The 15,049-nt window shown below is 51.3% G+C and overlaps 1 protein-coding gene across 3 annotated transcripts in view; it reads right to left on the bottom strand.

Moving 5' to 3' along the window:
* The window catches only part of LOC137352674 (clumping factor A-like), a 22,115-nt gene extending 11,381 nt beyond the window's left edge, over positions 1-10,734 (bottom strand). For 2 of the 3 annotated variants that reach the window (XM_068018387.1, XM_068018389.1), the window contains exons 1-5: positions 10,628-10,734; positions 7,682-7,733; positions 5,414-5,500; positions 3,124-3,228; positions 298-327 (exon numbers count right to left, since the gene is read on the bottom strand). In XM_068018387.1, the coding sequence (XP_067874488.1) occupies positions 298-327; positions 3,124-3,228; positions 5,414-5,500; positions 7,682-7,724 (265 nt within the window). In that variant the 5' untranslated portion in view covers positions 7,725-7,733; positions 10,628-10,734. The remainder of the gene's footprint in view (positions 1-297; positions 328-3,123; positions 3,229-5,413; positions 5,501-7,681; positions 7,734-10,627) is intronic. The other variant, XM_068018388.1, reaches the window with a different exon arrangement.
* Between the last annotated feature and the right edge of the window lie 4,315 nt (positions 10,735-15,049).

The raw sequence follows: 15,049 nt of genomic DNA, 5'->3' as shown, positions 1-15,049 counted from the left end.
CCATGTTTAATCTGCTCACTGACTGCTGCAGTGAAACGGTCACATTGGGGGCAGTTTGTGCTCTGGGCTCTCGCACACACTGGGCATTGAGGTCAAAACAGTGAATAATTCCCCCTCCCCCTCCCCATGCGAGGAGCTTTACAATCTGTGGGGGGGGGGGTCGGAAACTTGTTATACACGGGAGGGCTCGATTACAGGGGCAATGGCGATGGTGAACAGTTAAATATGACCAGTCAGAATACAGGGAAGGGCACAGAGACTGAAGTTAAAACCTCTCACAGGGGTGTTAATCCATACCATCAGATAATTCTCCGGAACTATCCGGACCTGGCAGGAAATAAAACAAAAAAGCTGGAAGTTAGAACGTTTAATTGGTGGGGACACACACACGCACACACACTCTCTCTCACAAGTACACACAATCATCTCACACAAATACATACACACACACACACACAAGCATCTCTCACAAATACACACACACACAATCATCTCACACAAATACACACACACACAATCATCTCACACAAATACACGCACACACAATCATCTCACACAAATACACGCACACACAATCATCTCACACAAATACACGCACACACAATCATCTCACACAAATACACGCACACACAATCATCTCACACAAATACACGCACACACAATCATCTCACACAAATACACGCACACACAATCATCTCACACAAATACACGCACACACAATCATCTCACACAAATACACGCACACACAATCATCTCACACAAATACACGCACACACAATCATCTCACACAAATACACGCACACACAATCATCTCACACAAATACACGCACACACAATCATCTCACACAAATACACGCACACACAATCATCTCACACAAATACACGCACACACAATCATCTCACAAATACACGCACACACAATCATCTCACACAAATACACACACACAATCATCTCACACACAGACACACACACAATCATCTCACACACAGACACACAATCATCTCACACACAGACACACAATCATCTCACAAATACAAACACAATCATCTCACAAATACAAACACAATCATCTCACAAATACAAACACAATCATCTCACAAATACAAACACAATCATCTCACAAATACAAACACAATCATCTCACAAATACAAACACAATCATCTCACACAAATACACGCACACAATCATCTCACACAAATACACGCACACAATCATCTCACACAAATACACGCACAGAATCATCTCACACAAATACACGCACACAATCATCTCACACAAATACACGCACACAATCATCTCACACAAATACACGCACACAATCATCTCACACAAATACACGCACACACACACACAATCATCTCACACAAATACACACACACACACAATCATCTCATACAAATACACACACACACACACACAATCATCTCATACAAATACACACACACACACACACAATCATCTCATACAAATACACACACACACACACACAATCATCTCATACAAATACACACACACACACACACAATCATCTCACACAAATACACACACACACACACACAATCATCTCGCACAAATACACACACACACACAATCATCTCGCACAAATACACACACACACAATCATCTCGCACAAATACACACACACACACACAATCATCTCGCACAAATACACACACACACACACAATCATCTCACACAAATACACACACACACACACACAATCATCTCATACAAATACACACACACACACAATCATCTCACACAAATACACACACACACACAATCATCTCGCACAAATACACACACACACACAATCATCTCGCACAAATACACACACACACACACAATCATCTCATACAAATACACACACACACACACACACACACACACAATCATCTCACACAAATACACACACACACACAATCATCTCGCACAAATACACACACACAATCATCTCACACAAATACACACACACAATCATCTCACAAATACACACACACAATCATCTCACAAATACACACACACAATCATCTCACAAATACACACACACAATCATCTCACAAATACACACACACAATCATCTCACAAATACACACACACAATCATCTCACACAAATACACGCACACAATCATCTCACACAAATACACGCACACAATCATCTCACACAAATACACACACACAATCATCTCACAAATACACACACACAATCATCTCACAAATACACACACACAATCATCTCACAAATACACACACACAATCATCTCACAAATACACACACACAATCATCTCACAAATACACACACACAATCATCTCACACAAATACACGCACACAATCATCTCACACAAATACACGCACACAATCATCTCACACAAATACACACACAATCATCTCACACAAATACACACAATCATCTCACACAAATACACACACACACACACACACACACACACACAATCATCTCATACAAATACACACACACACACACACAATCATCTCACACAAATACACACACACACAATCATCTCGCACAAATACACACACACAATCATCTCGCACAAATACACACACAATCATCTCACACAAATACACACACAATCATCTCACACAAATACACACACAATCATCTCACAAATACACACACACAATCATCTCACAAATACACACACACAATCATCTCACAAATACACACACACAATCATCTCACAAATACACACACACAATCATCTCACACAAATACACACACACAATCATCTCACACAAATACACACACAATCATCTCACACAAATACACACACAATCATCTCACACAAATACACACACAATCATCTCACACAAATACACACACAATCATCTCACACAAATACACACACAATCATCTCACACAAATACACACACAATCATCTCACACAAATACACACACAATCATCTCACACAAATACACACACAATCATCTCACACAAATACACACACAATCATCTCACACAAATACACACACAATCATCTCACACAAATACACACACAATCATCTCACACAAATACACACACAATCATCTCACACAAATACACACACACAATCATCTCACACTCACATTCATTCTCTTGCACCCAGAGATTTTACCAATATCCTGCTCCGGGTCAGAGTCCGTCCGCCAGTTGCTCGAGGGGGTTGGAGAGGAATACTTGAGCGAGTCATTTGCACTCGAGGTGTCTGTGCGCTCACTTTCTGCAATCATTAACCAAATCAACATCAAATAGTGCAGGCATTGAATCTTACGCTTGGAGAGTCTGGTGCAGTGCATCTCCCCTTGACGTTCAACGGCATTACCATCGCTGAATCCCCCTCTATCAACATCCTAGGGGCTACCATTGACCAGAAACTGAACTGGAGTAGCCATATAAATACCGTCGCTACAAGAGCAGGTCAGAGGTTAGGAATCCTGAGGTGAGTAACTCACCTCCTGACTCCCCAAAGCCTGTCCACCATCTACAAGGCACAAGTCAGGAGTGTGATGGAATACTCTCCACTTGCCTGGATGGGTGCAGCTCCAACAACACTCAAGAAGCTCGACACCATCCAGGACAAAGCAGCCCGCTTGATTGGCACCCCATCCACAAACATTCACTCCCTCCACCACCGACGCACAGTGACAGCAGTGTGTACCATCTACAAGATGCACTGCAGCAACGCAACAAGGCTCCTTAGACAGCACCGCCCAAACCCGCTACCTCTACCACCTAGAAGGACAAGGGCAGCAGATGCATGGGAACACCACCACCTGCAAGTTCCCCTCCAAGTCACACACCATCCTGACTTGGAACTTTATCGCCGTTCCTTCACTGTCGGAAGATTGGGAGGATTGTAGGGGCTGGAGGGGTTTACAGAGACAGGGAGGGTTATAGGGGCTGGAGGAGGTTACAGAGATAGGGAGGGTTGTAGGGGCTGGAGGAGGTTACAGAGATAGGGAGGGTTGTAGGGGCTGGAGGAGGTTACAGAGATAGGGAGGGTTGTAGGGGCTGGAGGAGGTTACAGAAATAGGGAGGGTTGTAGGGGCTGGAGAGGGTTACAGAGATAGGGAAGGTTGTGGGGGCTGGAGGAGGTTACAGAAATAGGGAGGGTTGTAGGGGCTGGAGAGGGTTACAGAGATAGGGAAGGTTGTAGGGGCTGGAGGAGGTTACAGAGATAGGGAGGGTTGTAGGGGCTGGAGAGGGTTACAGAGATAGGGAAGGTTGTGGGGGCTGAAGGAGTTTACAGAGATAGGGAGGGGGGAATGAGGAGGCCATGGAGGTATTTGAAAACAAGGATGAGAATTTTAAGATGGAGGTGTTGCCGGACTGGGAGTCAGTGTAGGTCAGAGAGTAACAGAACGATGACGGGCAAACCACAGCCGCGCGACACACTAGCTGCAAATAAAAAAATCCAGAATCGAATTTGTTAGTTCCCGTATTTGTCCACTTGCTGGGTCCTGAGCACAAGTCTGACCTGCTCTGAGCTCATTGGGGAACTCTGGGAAACTCCATACGGAGGAGACGTCCGTGAATTCACTAACTCTGGAATCACAGAGAAGGCCAACACTGAATTAGCAGAGGGAGAAAAGTAACATCGATATCCTGGAGCGATACAGCACAGGAGGAGTCCACTCGGCCCGTCGTGCCTCTGCTGGCTCTTTGAAAGAGTCCCACTACCCCTCCACCACACCCACCAACCCCACCCCCATAGCCGTGCAAATGTTCCCCCAAGTGTTAATTCACCGACTGATCGATAAAGGATTATGCATTGGATGTTATTTATATGGACTTACAGAAGGCACTGGATAAGGTTCCACATGAGAGACTTTTAACAAAAATGAGAGTTGATGGAATTGGAGGCCATCGATTTGGCAGGGGAGGGAACTGGTTAGGAGGGAGGAGAGAGAGAGCGAGAGAGAGGAAGGCGAATGAGTATGCACTCAGGTTGGCAGGATGTGCCTTGTGGCATCCACCAGGGAAGTGGACTGCTTCAGCACAAATGCATTGACACTGCTCGCCTCAACCACTCCCTGTGGGAGCGAGTTCCACATTCCCACCACTCTCTGGGGAAAGAGGTTTCTCCCGAGTTCCCCATTGACTTATGAGTGACTGTCTTATACTCATGGCCCCCTCGTCCTGGTTTCCACCCACAAGTGGAAACATCTTCTCCACGTCTCGTGTTGGTGGGCAATTCGACTGCAGCAGGCATCGCAGCAGGCACCCAACCATTTCCTGACTGGAACCCCCACTACTTGCAGAAGCCACGAGCGGGGGACTGGCAGAAGTGGACGACGGCTGACTTTTTTTCCCTTCCACTCTCACCACTCATTCCCCGCCCCCCCCCCCCCCACCCCCACCCAAGCCACGCCCGAACCCTGGACAAGTAGATATATCGCACAAACCATCGGAGACTGCCTCAGCTTCAGTTGTGAGATTCTCCCCGTCACCTTGCACTGTCACCGTGAGAGCAGTGATGTTCCCTGTGAAGCCTAGTTAGCGGGGAGGGGGGAGGGAATGAAAAACAAATACAGCACAATTAGGATTTCCATCAGGCCGCTGTTTCATTCAACGATTCAAATCGAGGGGCAACGAGAAGGGGAGAAAACAATTTAATTATAGAGTACCCGCAGAGGAGTCACTACTGAGGGAGTGCCGCACTGTCGGAGGGTCAGTACTGAGGGAGTGCCGCACTGTCGGAGGGTCAGTACTGAGGGAGTGCCGCACTGTCGGAGGGTCAGTACTGAGGGAGTGCCGCACTGTCGGAGGGTCAGTACTGAGGGAGTGCCGCACTGTCGGAGGGTCAGTACTGAGGGAGTGCCGCACTGTCGGAGGGTCAGTACTGAGGGAGTGCCGCACTGTCGGAGGGTCAGTACTGAGCCACATCAGGTGATATCAGGGACCGGCGACCAAAAGCTCGGTCAGAGAGGTCAGTTTTTTTAAGGAGCGTCTTAAAGGAGGAGAGAGAGAGAGAGGCGGAGAGGTTTAGGGAGGGAATTCCAGAGCTTAGGGCCCCCAGGCAGCTGAAGGCACGGCCGCCAATGGTGGAGCGATTGGAATCGGGGGATGGGCGAGAGGGCGGAATTGGAGGGAGCGCAGAGATCTCGGAGGGTTGTAGGGGCTGGAGGAGGTTACAGAGATAGGGAGGGTTGTAGGGGGCTGGAGGAGGTTACAGAGATAGGGAGGGTTGTAGGGGCTGGAGGAGGTTAGAGAGATAGGGAAGTTTGTCGGGGCTGGAGGAGCTTACAGAGACAGGGAGGGTTGTAGGGGCTGGAGGACGTTACAGAGACAGGGAGGGTTGTAGGGGCTGGAGGAGGTTACAGAGACAGGGAGGGTTGCAGGGGCTGGAGGAGGTTACAGAGATAGGGAGGGTTGCAGGGGCTGGAGGAGGTTACAGAGATAGGGAGGGTTGTCGGGGCTGGAGGAGGTTACAGAGATAGGCAGGGTTGTAGGGGCTGGAGAAGGTTACAGAGATAGGGAGGGTTGTAGGGGCTGGAGGAGGTTACAGAGACAGGGAGGGTTGTAGGGGCTGGAGAAGGTTACAGAGACAGGGAGGGTTGTAGGGGCTGGAGGAGGTTACAGAGATAGGGAGGGTTGTAGGGGCTGGAGGAGGTTGCAGAGATAGGGAGGGTTGTAGGGGCTGGAGGAGGTGACAGAGATAGGGAAGTTTGTCTGGGCTGGAGGAGCTTACAGAGACAGAGAGGGTTGTAGGGGCTGGAGGAGGTTGCAGAGACTGTGAGGGTTGTAGGGGCTGGAGGAGGTTACAGAGATAGGGAGGGTTGTAGGGGCTGGAGGAGGTTACAGAGATAGGGAGGGTTGTAGGGGCTGGAGGAGGTTGCAGAGACTGTGAGGGTTGTAGGGGCTGGAGGAGGTTACAGAGATAGGGAGGGTTGTAGGGGCTGGAGGAGGTTACAGAGATAGGGAGGGTTGTAGGGGCTGGAGGAGGTTACAGAGATAGGGATGGTTGTAGGGGCTGGAGGAGGTTACAGAGATAGGGAGGGTTGTAGGGACTGGAGGAGGTTACAGAGATAGAGAGGGCTGTAGGGGCTGGAGGAGGTTACAGAGATAGGGAGGGTTGTAGGGGCTGGAGGAGGTTACAGAGATAGGGAGGGTTGTAGGGGCTGGAGGAGGTTACAGAGATAGGGAGGGTTGTAGGGGCTGGAGGAGTTTACAGAGATAGGGAGGGTTGTAGGGACTGGAGGAGGTTACAGAGATAGAGAAGGCTGTAGGGGCTGGAGGAGGTTACAGAGATAGGTAGGGTTGTAGGGGCTGGAGGAGGTTACAGAGATAGGTAGGGTTGTCGGGGCTGGAGGAGGTTACAGAGATAGGGAGGGTTGTAGGGGCTGGAGGAGGTTACAGAGATAGGGAGGGTTGTAAGGGCTGGAGGAGGTTACAGAAATAGGGAGGGGGAACGAGGAGGCCATGGAGGGAGTTGAAAATGAGGATGTGAATTTGAAAGTGGAGGTGTTGTTGGACCGGGAGCCAGTGTCGGTCAGTGAGTGACTGGGGGTGAAGGGTGAACAGGACTCGGTGCGAGTTAGGACACGGGGGGGATGGGCAGCAGAGCTTGGAATGAGCTGAATTTTACGGGGAGGTTGGGAGATGGGAGACGGGACAGGAGAGTGGAGTTGATGTTGGGGAGGCGTCGAGTCCGTGTCTCTGAGTATTGTTACCTGCGAGTTGAACAAGGAACAGAATCTGTACCAACATCACCATCGTCAGGATCTGAAAGAGGCAACAAAAAAGATTTTCAACGTGTCAAAGAGAAATAGTAATGCAATCATCTCCCCACTCAGTGGGCCTCACAGCACAAGAGAAGTCTGTTCAGCCCATCATGACTGTGTTGGCTCTTTGAAAGATCTATCCAATTAGTTCCACTCACCCCCCCACCCCCCCGCCCACTATTCTTCAAAACTCTAGAGAATACAGGCCCATTTTCCCCAATCTCTCTTCATAGGACAGTCCCGCCATCCTGGGAACAAGACCGGTGAACCTTCGTTGCACTCCCTCTATGGCAATAATATCCTTCCTAAGGTAAGGGGACCAAAACTGCACACAGTACTCCAGGTGGGGTCTAACCAAGGTTCTATACAATTGAAGCAAGACTTCACTACTCCTGTACTCAAATCCTCTTGCGATAAAGGTTAACATACCATTCGCCTTCCTAATTGCTTGCTGCGCCTGCATGGTAGCTTTCAGTGACTTATTGACGAGGACACCCAGGTCCCTTTGTACATCGACACTTTCTAATCTCTTACCATTTAAGAAATACTCTGCACATCTATTCCACCAACCAACATGGATAACCTCACATTTTCCACATTATATCCCATCTGCCTCGTTCTTGCCCACTCACTAAGTCTGTCCAAATCCCCTTGAAACCACTTTGCATCTTCAGTGTGTGTGGAGCTCTTACCCAGTGAGAGTCAGTGTGTGTGGGACCCGAACCCCAGTGAGAGTCAGTGTGTGTGGGAGCCGTACCCCAGTGAGAGTCAGTGTGTGTGGGAGCCGTACCCCAGTGAGAGTCAGTGTGTGTGGGAGCCGTACCCCAGTGAGAGTCAGTGTGTGTGGGAGCCGTACCCCAGTGAGAGTCAGTGTGTGTGGGAGCCGTACCCCAGTGAGAGTCAGTGTGTGTGGGAGCCGTACCCCAGTGAGAGTCAGTGTGTGTGGGAGCCGTACCCCAGTGAGAGTCAGTGTGTGTGGGAGCCGTACCCCAGTGAGAGTCAGTGTGTGTGGGAGCCGTACCCCAGTGAGAGTCAGTGTGTGTGGGAGCCGTACCCCAGTGAGAGTCAGTGTGTGTGGGAGCCGTACCCCAGTGAGAGTCAGTGTGTGTGGGAGCCGTACCCCAGTGAGAGTCAGTGTGTGTGGGAGCCGTACCCCAGTGAGAGTCAGTGTGTGTGGGAGCCGTACCCCAGTGAGAGTCAGTGTGTGTGGGAGCCGTACCCCAGTGAGAGTCAGTGTGTGTGGGAGCCGTACCCCAGTGAGAGTCAGTGTGTGTGGGAGCCGTACCCCAGTGAGAGTCAGTGTGGGTGGAACCCGTACCCCAGTGAGAGTCAGTGTGCCCCATTCAGCCCCTTGAGCCTGTTACTGGGTGTCCCTCCGACAGTGCAACGCTCCCACAGTACTGACCGTCCGACAGTGCGGCGCTCCCTCAGTACTGACCGTCCGACAGTGCGGCGCTCCCTCAGTACCACCCTCCGACGGTGCGGCACTCCCTCAGTACCGACCTCCGACGGTGCGGCACTCCCTCAGTACCGACCCTCCGACGGTGCGGCACTCCCTCAGTACCGACCCTCCGACGGTGCGGCACTCCCTCAGTACCGACCCTCCGACGGTGCGGCACTCCCTCAGTACCGACCCTCCGACGGTGCGGCACTCCCTCAGTACCGACCCTCCGACGGTGCGGCACTCCCTCAGTACCGACCCTCCGACGGTGCGGCACTCCCTCAGTACCGACCCTCCGACGGTGCGGCACTCCCTCAGTACCGACCCTCCGACGGTGCGGCACTCCCTCAGTACCGACCCTCCGACAGTGCGGCACTCCCTCAGTACCGACCCTCCGACGGTGCGGCACTCCCTCAGTACTGACCCTCCGACGGTGCGGCACTCCCTCAGTACTGACCCTCCGACGGTGCGGCTCTCCCTCAGTACTGACCCTCCGACGGTGCGGCACTCCCTCAGTACTGACCCTCCGACGGTGCGGCACTCCCTCAGTACTGACCCTCCGACGGTGCTGTGCATCCGCAAACACTTGGAAGCAGATTCAATAATAACTTTCAAAAGGGGAATTGGCGAAATACTGGAAGGGGAAAAATTTGCAGGAGAATGGAGAAGGGGAGGGGGGTCGTGAAGAGTGGGGACTGATGCAATAGGTCTTTCAAAGAGACAGTACAAGCATGATGGGCTGACTGGCCTCCTGTTCTGTACGAGTCTACGAACTGCAATACTTTTAGAAGCAATAAACCAAAGTATCAACCGAAAATGAAATGTAAGCAATGGTTTTTGTCTCGCACTTGTGACATGCCAGCCAAATGTTTGCACTGAACTGTACCAAGTTAACCTCCAAGGGTTGGAAACTCTTCTGTGCAAGGGTTTCCAACTGAGGTGTCCAATCTCTGCTGTTGTGTGTGTACCTGCTGTTGGGGGATTTTTTGGCAGTGGGTTTGAGAACCTGAGAAGTGAGGACGCAATTTTCAGAGAATTCATCTTCTTTACAAAATGAGGTCACCTCCTGCACGCAAAAGAGGGGAACTTTTTCTAACCAGTAACAACATAAATCATGAGTCATTAACCTTTGCAAAAAGCATGAGTTATGAAAATTTACCAAGGCAAATTCAATCTCACTGCAGCCTCTCCCTGTTTGAGCAGCCCCTTTTTATAAAAACCAACACAAAAAAAAACCCCAAGACCATTTATCTCCTTAAACACAAAACTGACCCTTGTTAAAAATTCCCCACCCCACCTTTGCCTTCCTCTCATTTTAAATAGAAACAGTTTTCAACTTCCTGAACTTCTCTCCAACCGCTGCAGGATTGACTGAAAAGTTTTGGCTCAAACTTTTTTTTGGCTTGGGAAAGGTTTCCAGAAGACGGAAGCCCCAGATTAAAGCATGAACTCACCTTCAAAGCTGGGTCTGGGTGATCTCCCTCAGCTGCTTACTCACCAACCTGAGAGTTGGTTTTATTCAGAGTATTCTCCGCTTTTCAGTGAAGGGTTTGAGTGACAGCAGGGGGCTCCTCCTTCCAGGTTCAGAATTTGCAAACTCACTGACAAAGTAAATTTGGATTAGGAACTTGCATCAGATTTAACTGTTCTTTAAATTGGCTGATGTAGCATTGAATTGAGTGCACACTTTATTATCTTGTATTCATCACACTGCATTGCATTCTCTTGCATTAAAATGTGGTTTGTTGTGGGTAGACATCCTTGACAGATGAAGCACTTACAACAGCCTACGTTGATATAGCGCCTTTAATGTTGTCAGGCCAGCCCCCACCCACCTGCCAAGAATCAGGAAAATTAATTCCGCCACACGAACAGGAAGAAAGAGCTTGCTTTTAAAAAAAAAATAGTTGGAGACTTTGGAGAGAGACGTTTGCACATCAACAGGACAACCCTCCCTATCTCTGTAACCTTCTCCAGCCCCTACATCCCTCCCTATCTCTGTAACCTCCTCCAGTCCCTACATCCCTCCCTATCTCTGTAACCTACACCATCCCCTACAAACCTCCCTATCTCTGGAAACTCCACCATCCCCGACAACCATCCCTATCTCTGTAACCTCCTCCAGCACCGACATCCCTCCCTATCTCTGTAACCTCCTCCAGCCCCTACAACCCACCCTATCTCTGTAACCTTCTCCAGCCCCGACATCCCTCCCTATCTCTGTAACCTCCTCCAGCCCCTACATCCCTCCCTATCTCTGTAACCTACTCCAGCCCCTACATCCCTCCCTATCTCTGTAACCTCCTCCAGCCCCGACATCCCTCCCTATCTCTGTAACCTCCTCCAGCCCCTACATCCCTCCCTATCTCTGTCACCTCCTCCAGCCCCGACAACCCTCCCTGTCTCTGTAACCTACTCCAGCCCCTACAATCCTCCCTATCTCTGTAACCTACTCCAGCCCCTACATCCCTCCCTATCTCTGTAACCTCCTCCAGTCCCTACATCCCTCACTATCTCTGTAACCTCCACCATCCCCGACAAACCTCCCTATCTCTGGAAACTCCACCATCCCCTACATCCCTCCCTATCTCTGTAACCTCCTCCAGCCCCTACATCCCTCCCTATCTCTGTCACCTCCTCCAGCCCCGACAACCCTCCCTGTCTCTGTAACCTCCTCCAGCCCCTACATCCCTCCCTATCTCTGTAACCTACTCCAGCCCCTACAACCCTCCCTATCTCTGTAACCTCCACCATCCCCGACAACCCTCCCTATCTCTGGAACCTACTCCAGCCCCCACAAACCTCCCTATCTCTGGAAACTCCACCATCCCCTACAACCCTCCCTATCTCTGTAACCTCCTCCAGCCCCGACAACCCTCCCCATCTCTGTAACCTCCTCCAGCCCCTGCAACCCTCCCTATCTCTGTAACCTCCTCCAGCCCCTACAACCCTCCTTATCTCTCTTACCTCCTCCAGCCGCTACAACCCTCCCTATCTCTGTAACCTCCTCCAGCCCCTACAACCCTCCCTATATCTGGAACCTCCTCCAGCCTCGACAACCCTCCCTATGTCTGTCACCTCCTCCAGCCCATACAACCATCCCTATCTCTCGAACCTACTCCAGTCACTACAACCCTCCCTATCTCTGCAACCTCCTCCAGCCCAGACAACCTCCCAATCCCTCAAACCTTGTCCATCCTCAACAAACCTCCCTATCGCTGTCACCTCTTCCATCCCCTACAACCCTCCCTATCTCTGTAACCTCCTCCAGCCCCTACAACACTCCCTATCTCTGTAACCTCCTCCAGCCCCAATACGCCTCTACATCTCTGCAACCTCCACCAGCCCCAACAACCCTCCCTATCTCTCTAACCTCCTCCAGCCCCTACAACCCTCGCTATCTCTCTAACCTCCTCCAGCCGCTACAACCCTCCCAATCCCTGTAACCTCCTCCAGCCCCTACAAGCCACCCTAACTCTGTAACCTCCTCCAGCCCCTACAACCCTCCCTATCTCTGTAACCTCCTCCAGCCCATACAACCATCCCTATCTCTGTAACCTCCTCCAGCCCCTACAACCCTCCCTATCTCTGTAACCTCCTCCGGTCCCTACAACCCTCCCTATCTCTGTAACCTCCTCCAGCCCCTACAACCCTCCCTATCTCTGTAACCTCCTCCAGGCCCCTACAACCCACCCTATCTCTGTAACCTCCTCCAGTCCCGACAACCCTCCCTATCTCTCTAACCTCCTCCAGCCCCTACAACCCTCCCTATCTCTGTAACCTCCTCCAGTCCCTATAACCCTCCCTATCTCTGTAACCTCCTCCAGCCCCGACAATCCTCCCTATCTCTGTAACCTCCTCCAGCCCCTACAACCCTCCCTATCTCTGCAACCTCCTCCAGCCCCGACAACCCTCCATACCTCTCTAACCTCCTCCAGCGCCTAAAACCCTCTCTATCTCTGTAACCTCCTCCAGCCCCGACAATCCTCCCTATCTCTCGAACCTCCTCCATCCCCTACAGCCCTCCGTAACTCTCGAACCTCCTCGAGCCCCTACAACACTCTCGATCTCTGTAACCTCCTCCAGCCCCTACGACCCTCTCTATTTCTCTAACCTCCTCCATCCCCTGCAACCCTTCCTATCTCTGCAACCTCCTCCACCCCCTGCAACCCTCCCTATCTCTGTAACCTCCTCCAGCGCCTAAAACCCTCTCTATCTCTGTAACCTCCTCCAGCCCCGACAATCCTCCCTATCTCTCGAACCTCCTCCATCCCCTACAACCCTCCGTAACTCTCGAACCTCCTCGAGCCCCTACAACACTCTCGATCTCTGTAACCTCCTCCAGCCCCGACAACCCTCCTTATCTCTCTTACCTCCTCCAGCCGCTACAACCCTCCCTATCTCTGTAACCTCCTCCAGCCCCTACAACCCTCCCTATATCTGGAACCTCCTCCAGCCTCGACAACCCTCCCTGTGTCTGTCACCTCCTCCAGCCCATACAACCATCCCTATCTCTCGAACCTACTCCAGTCACTACAACCCTCCCTATCTCTGCAACCTCCTCCAGCCCAGACAACCTCCCAATCCCTCAAACCTTGTCCATCCTCAACAAACCTCCCTATCGCTGTCACCTCTTCCATCCCCTACAACCCTCCCTATCTCTGTAACCTCCTCCAGCCCCAACAATCCTACCTATCACTGTAACCTCCTCCAGCCCCTACAACCCTCCCTATCTCTGTAACCTCCTCCAGCCCCTACAACACTCCCTATCTCTGTAACCTCCTCCAGCCCCAAGACGCCTCTATATCTCTGCAACCTCCTCCAGCCCCAACAACCCTCCCTATCTCTCTAACCTCCTCCAGCCGCTACAACCCTCGCTATCTCTCTAACCTCCTCCAGCCGCTACAACCCTCCCAATCCCTGAAACCTCCTCCAGCCCCTACAAGCCACCCTAACTCTGTAATCTCCTCCAGCCCCTACAACCCTCCCTATCTCTGTAACCTCCTCCAGCCCATACAACCATCCCTATCTCTCGAACCTCCTCCAGCCCCTACAACCCTCCCTATCTCTGTAACCTCCTCCGGTCCCTACAACCCTCCCTATCTCTGTAACCTCCTCCAGCCCCTACAACCCTCCCTATCTCTGTAACCTCCTCCAGGCCCCTACAACCCACCCTATCTCTGTAACCTCCTCCAGTCCCGACAACCCTCCCTATCTCTCTAACCTCCTCCAGCCCCTACAACCCTCCCTATCTCTGTAACCTCCTCCAGTCCCTATAACCCTCCCTATCTCTGTAACCTCCTCCAGCCCCGACAATCCTCCCTATCTCTGTAACCTCCTCCAGCCCCTACAACCCTCCCTATCTCTGCAACCTCCTCCAGCCCCGACAACCCTCCATACCTCTCTAACCTCCTCCAGCGCCTAAAACCCTCTCTATCTCTGTAACCTCCTCCAGCCCCGACAATCCTCCCTATCTCTCGAACCTCCTCCATCCCCTACAGCCCTCCGCAACTCTCGAACCTCCTCGAGCCCCTACAACACTCTCGATCTCTGTAACCTCCTCCAGCCCCTACGACCCTCTCTATTTCTCTAACCTCCTCCATCCCCTGCAACCCTTCCTATCTCTGCAACCTCCTCCACCCCCTGCAACCCTCCCTATCTCTGTAACCTCCTCCAGCGCCTAAAACCCTCTCTATCTCTGTAACCTCCTCCATCCCCGACAATCCTCCCTATCTCTCGAACCTCCTCCATCCCCTACAACCCTCCGTAAGTCTCGAACCTCCTCGAGCCCCTACAACACTCTCGATCTCTGTAACCTCCTCCAGCCCCTACGACCCTCTCTATTTCTCTAACCTCCTCCATCCCCTGCAACCCTT

This window comes from Heterodontus francisci, chromosome 39 (genome assembly GCF_036365525.1).
Source record: "Heterodontus francisci isolate sHetFra1 chromosome 39, sHetFra1.hap1, whole genome shotgun sequence".
In the NCBI taxonomy this organism is placed as follows: domain Eukaryota; kingdom Metazoa; phylum Chordata; class Chondrichthyes; order Heterodontiformes; family Heterodontidae; genus Heterodontus; species Heterodontus francisci.
This window is presented reverse-complemented; position numbering and strand designations above follow the sequence as displayed.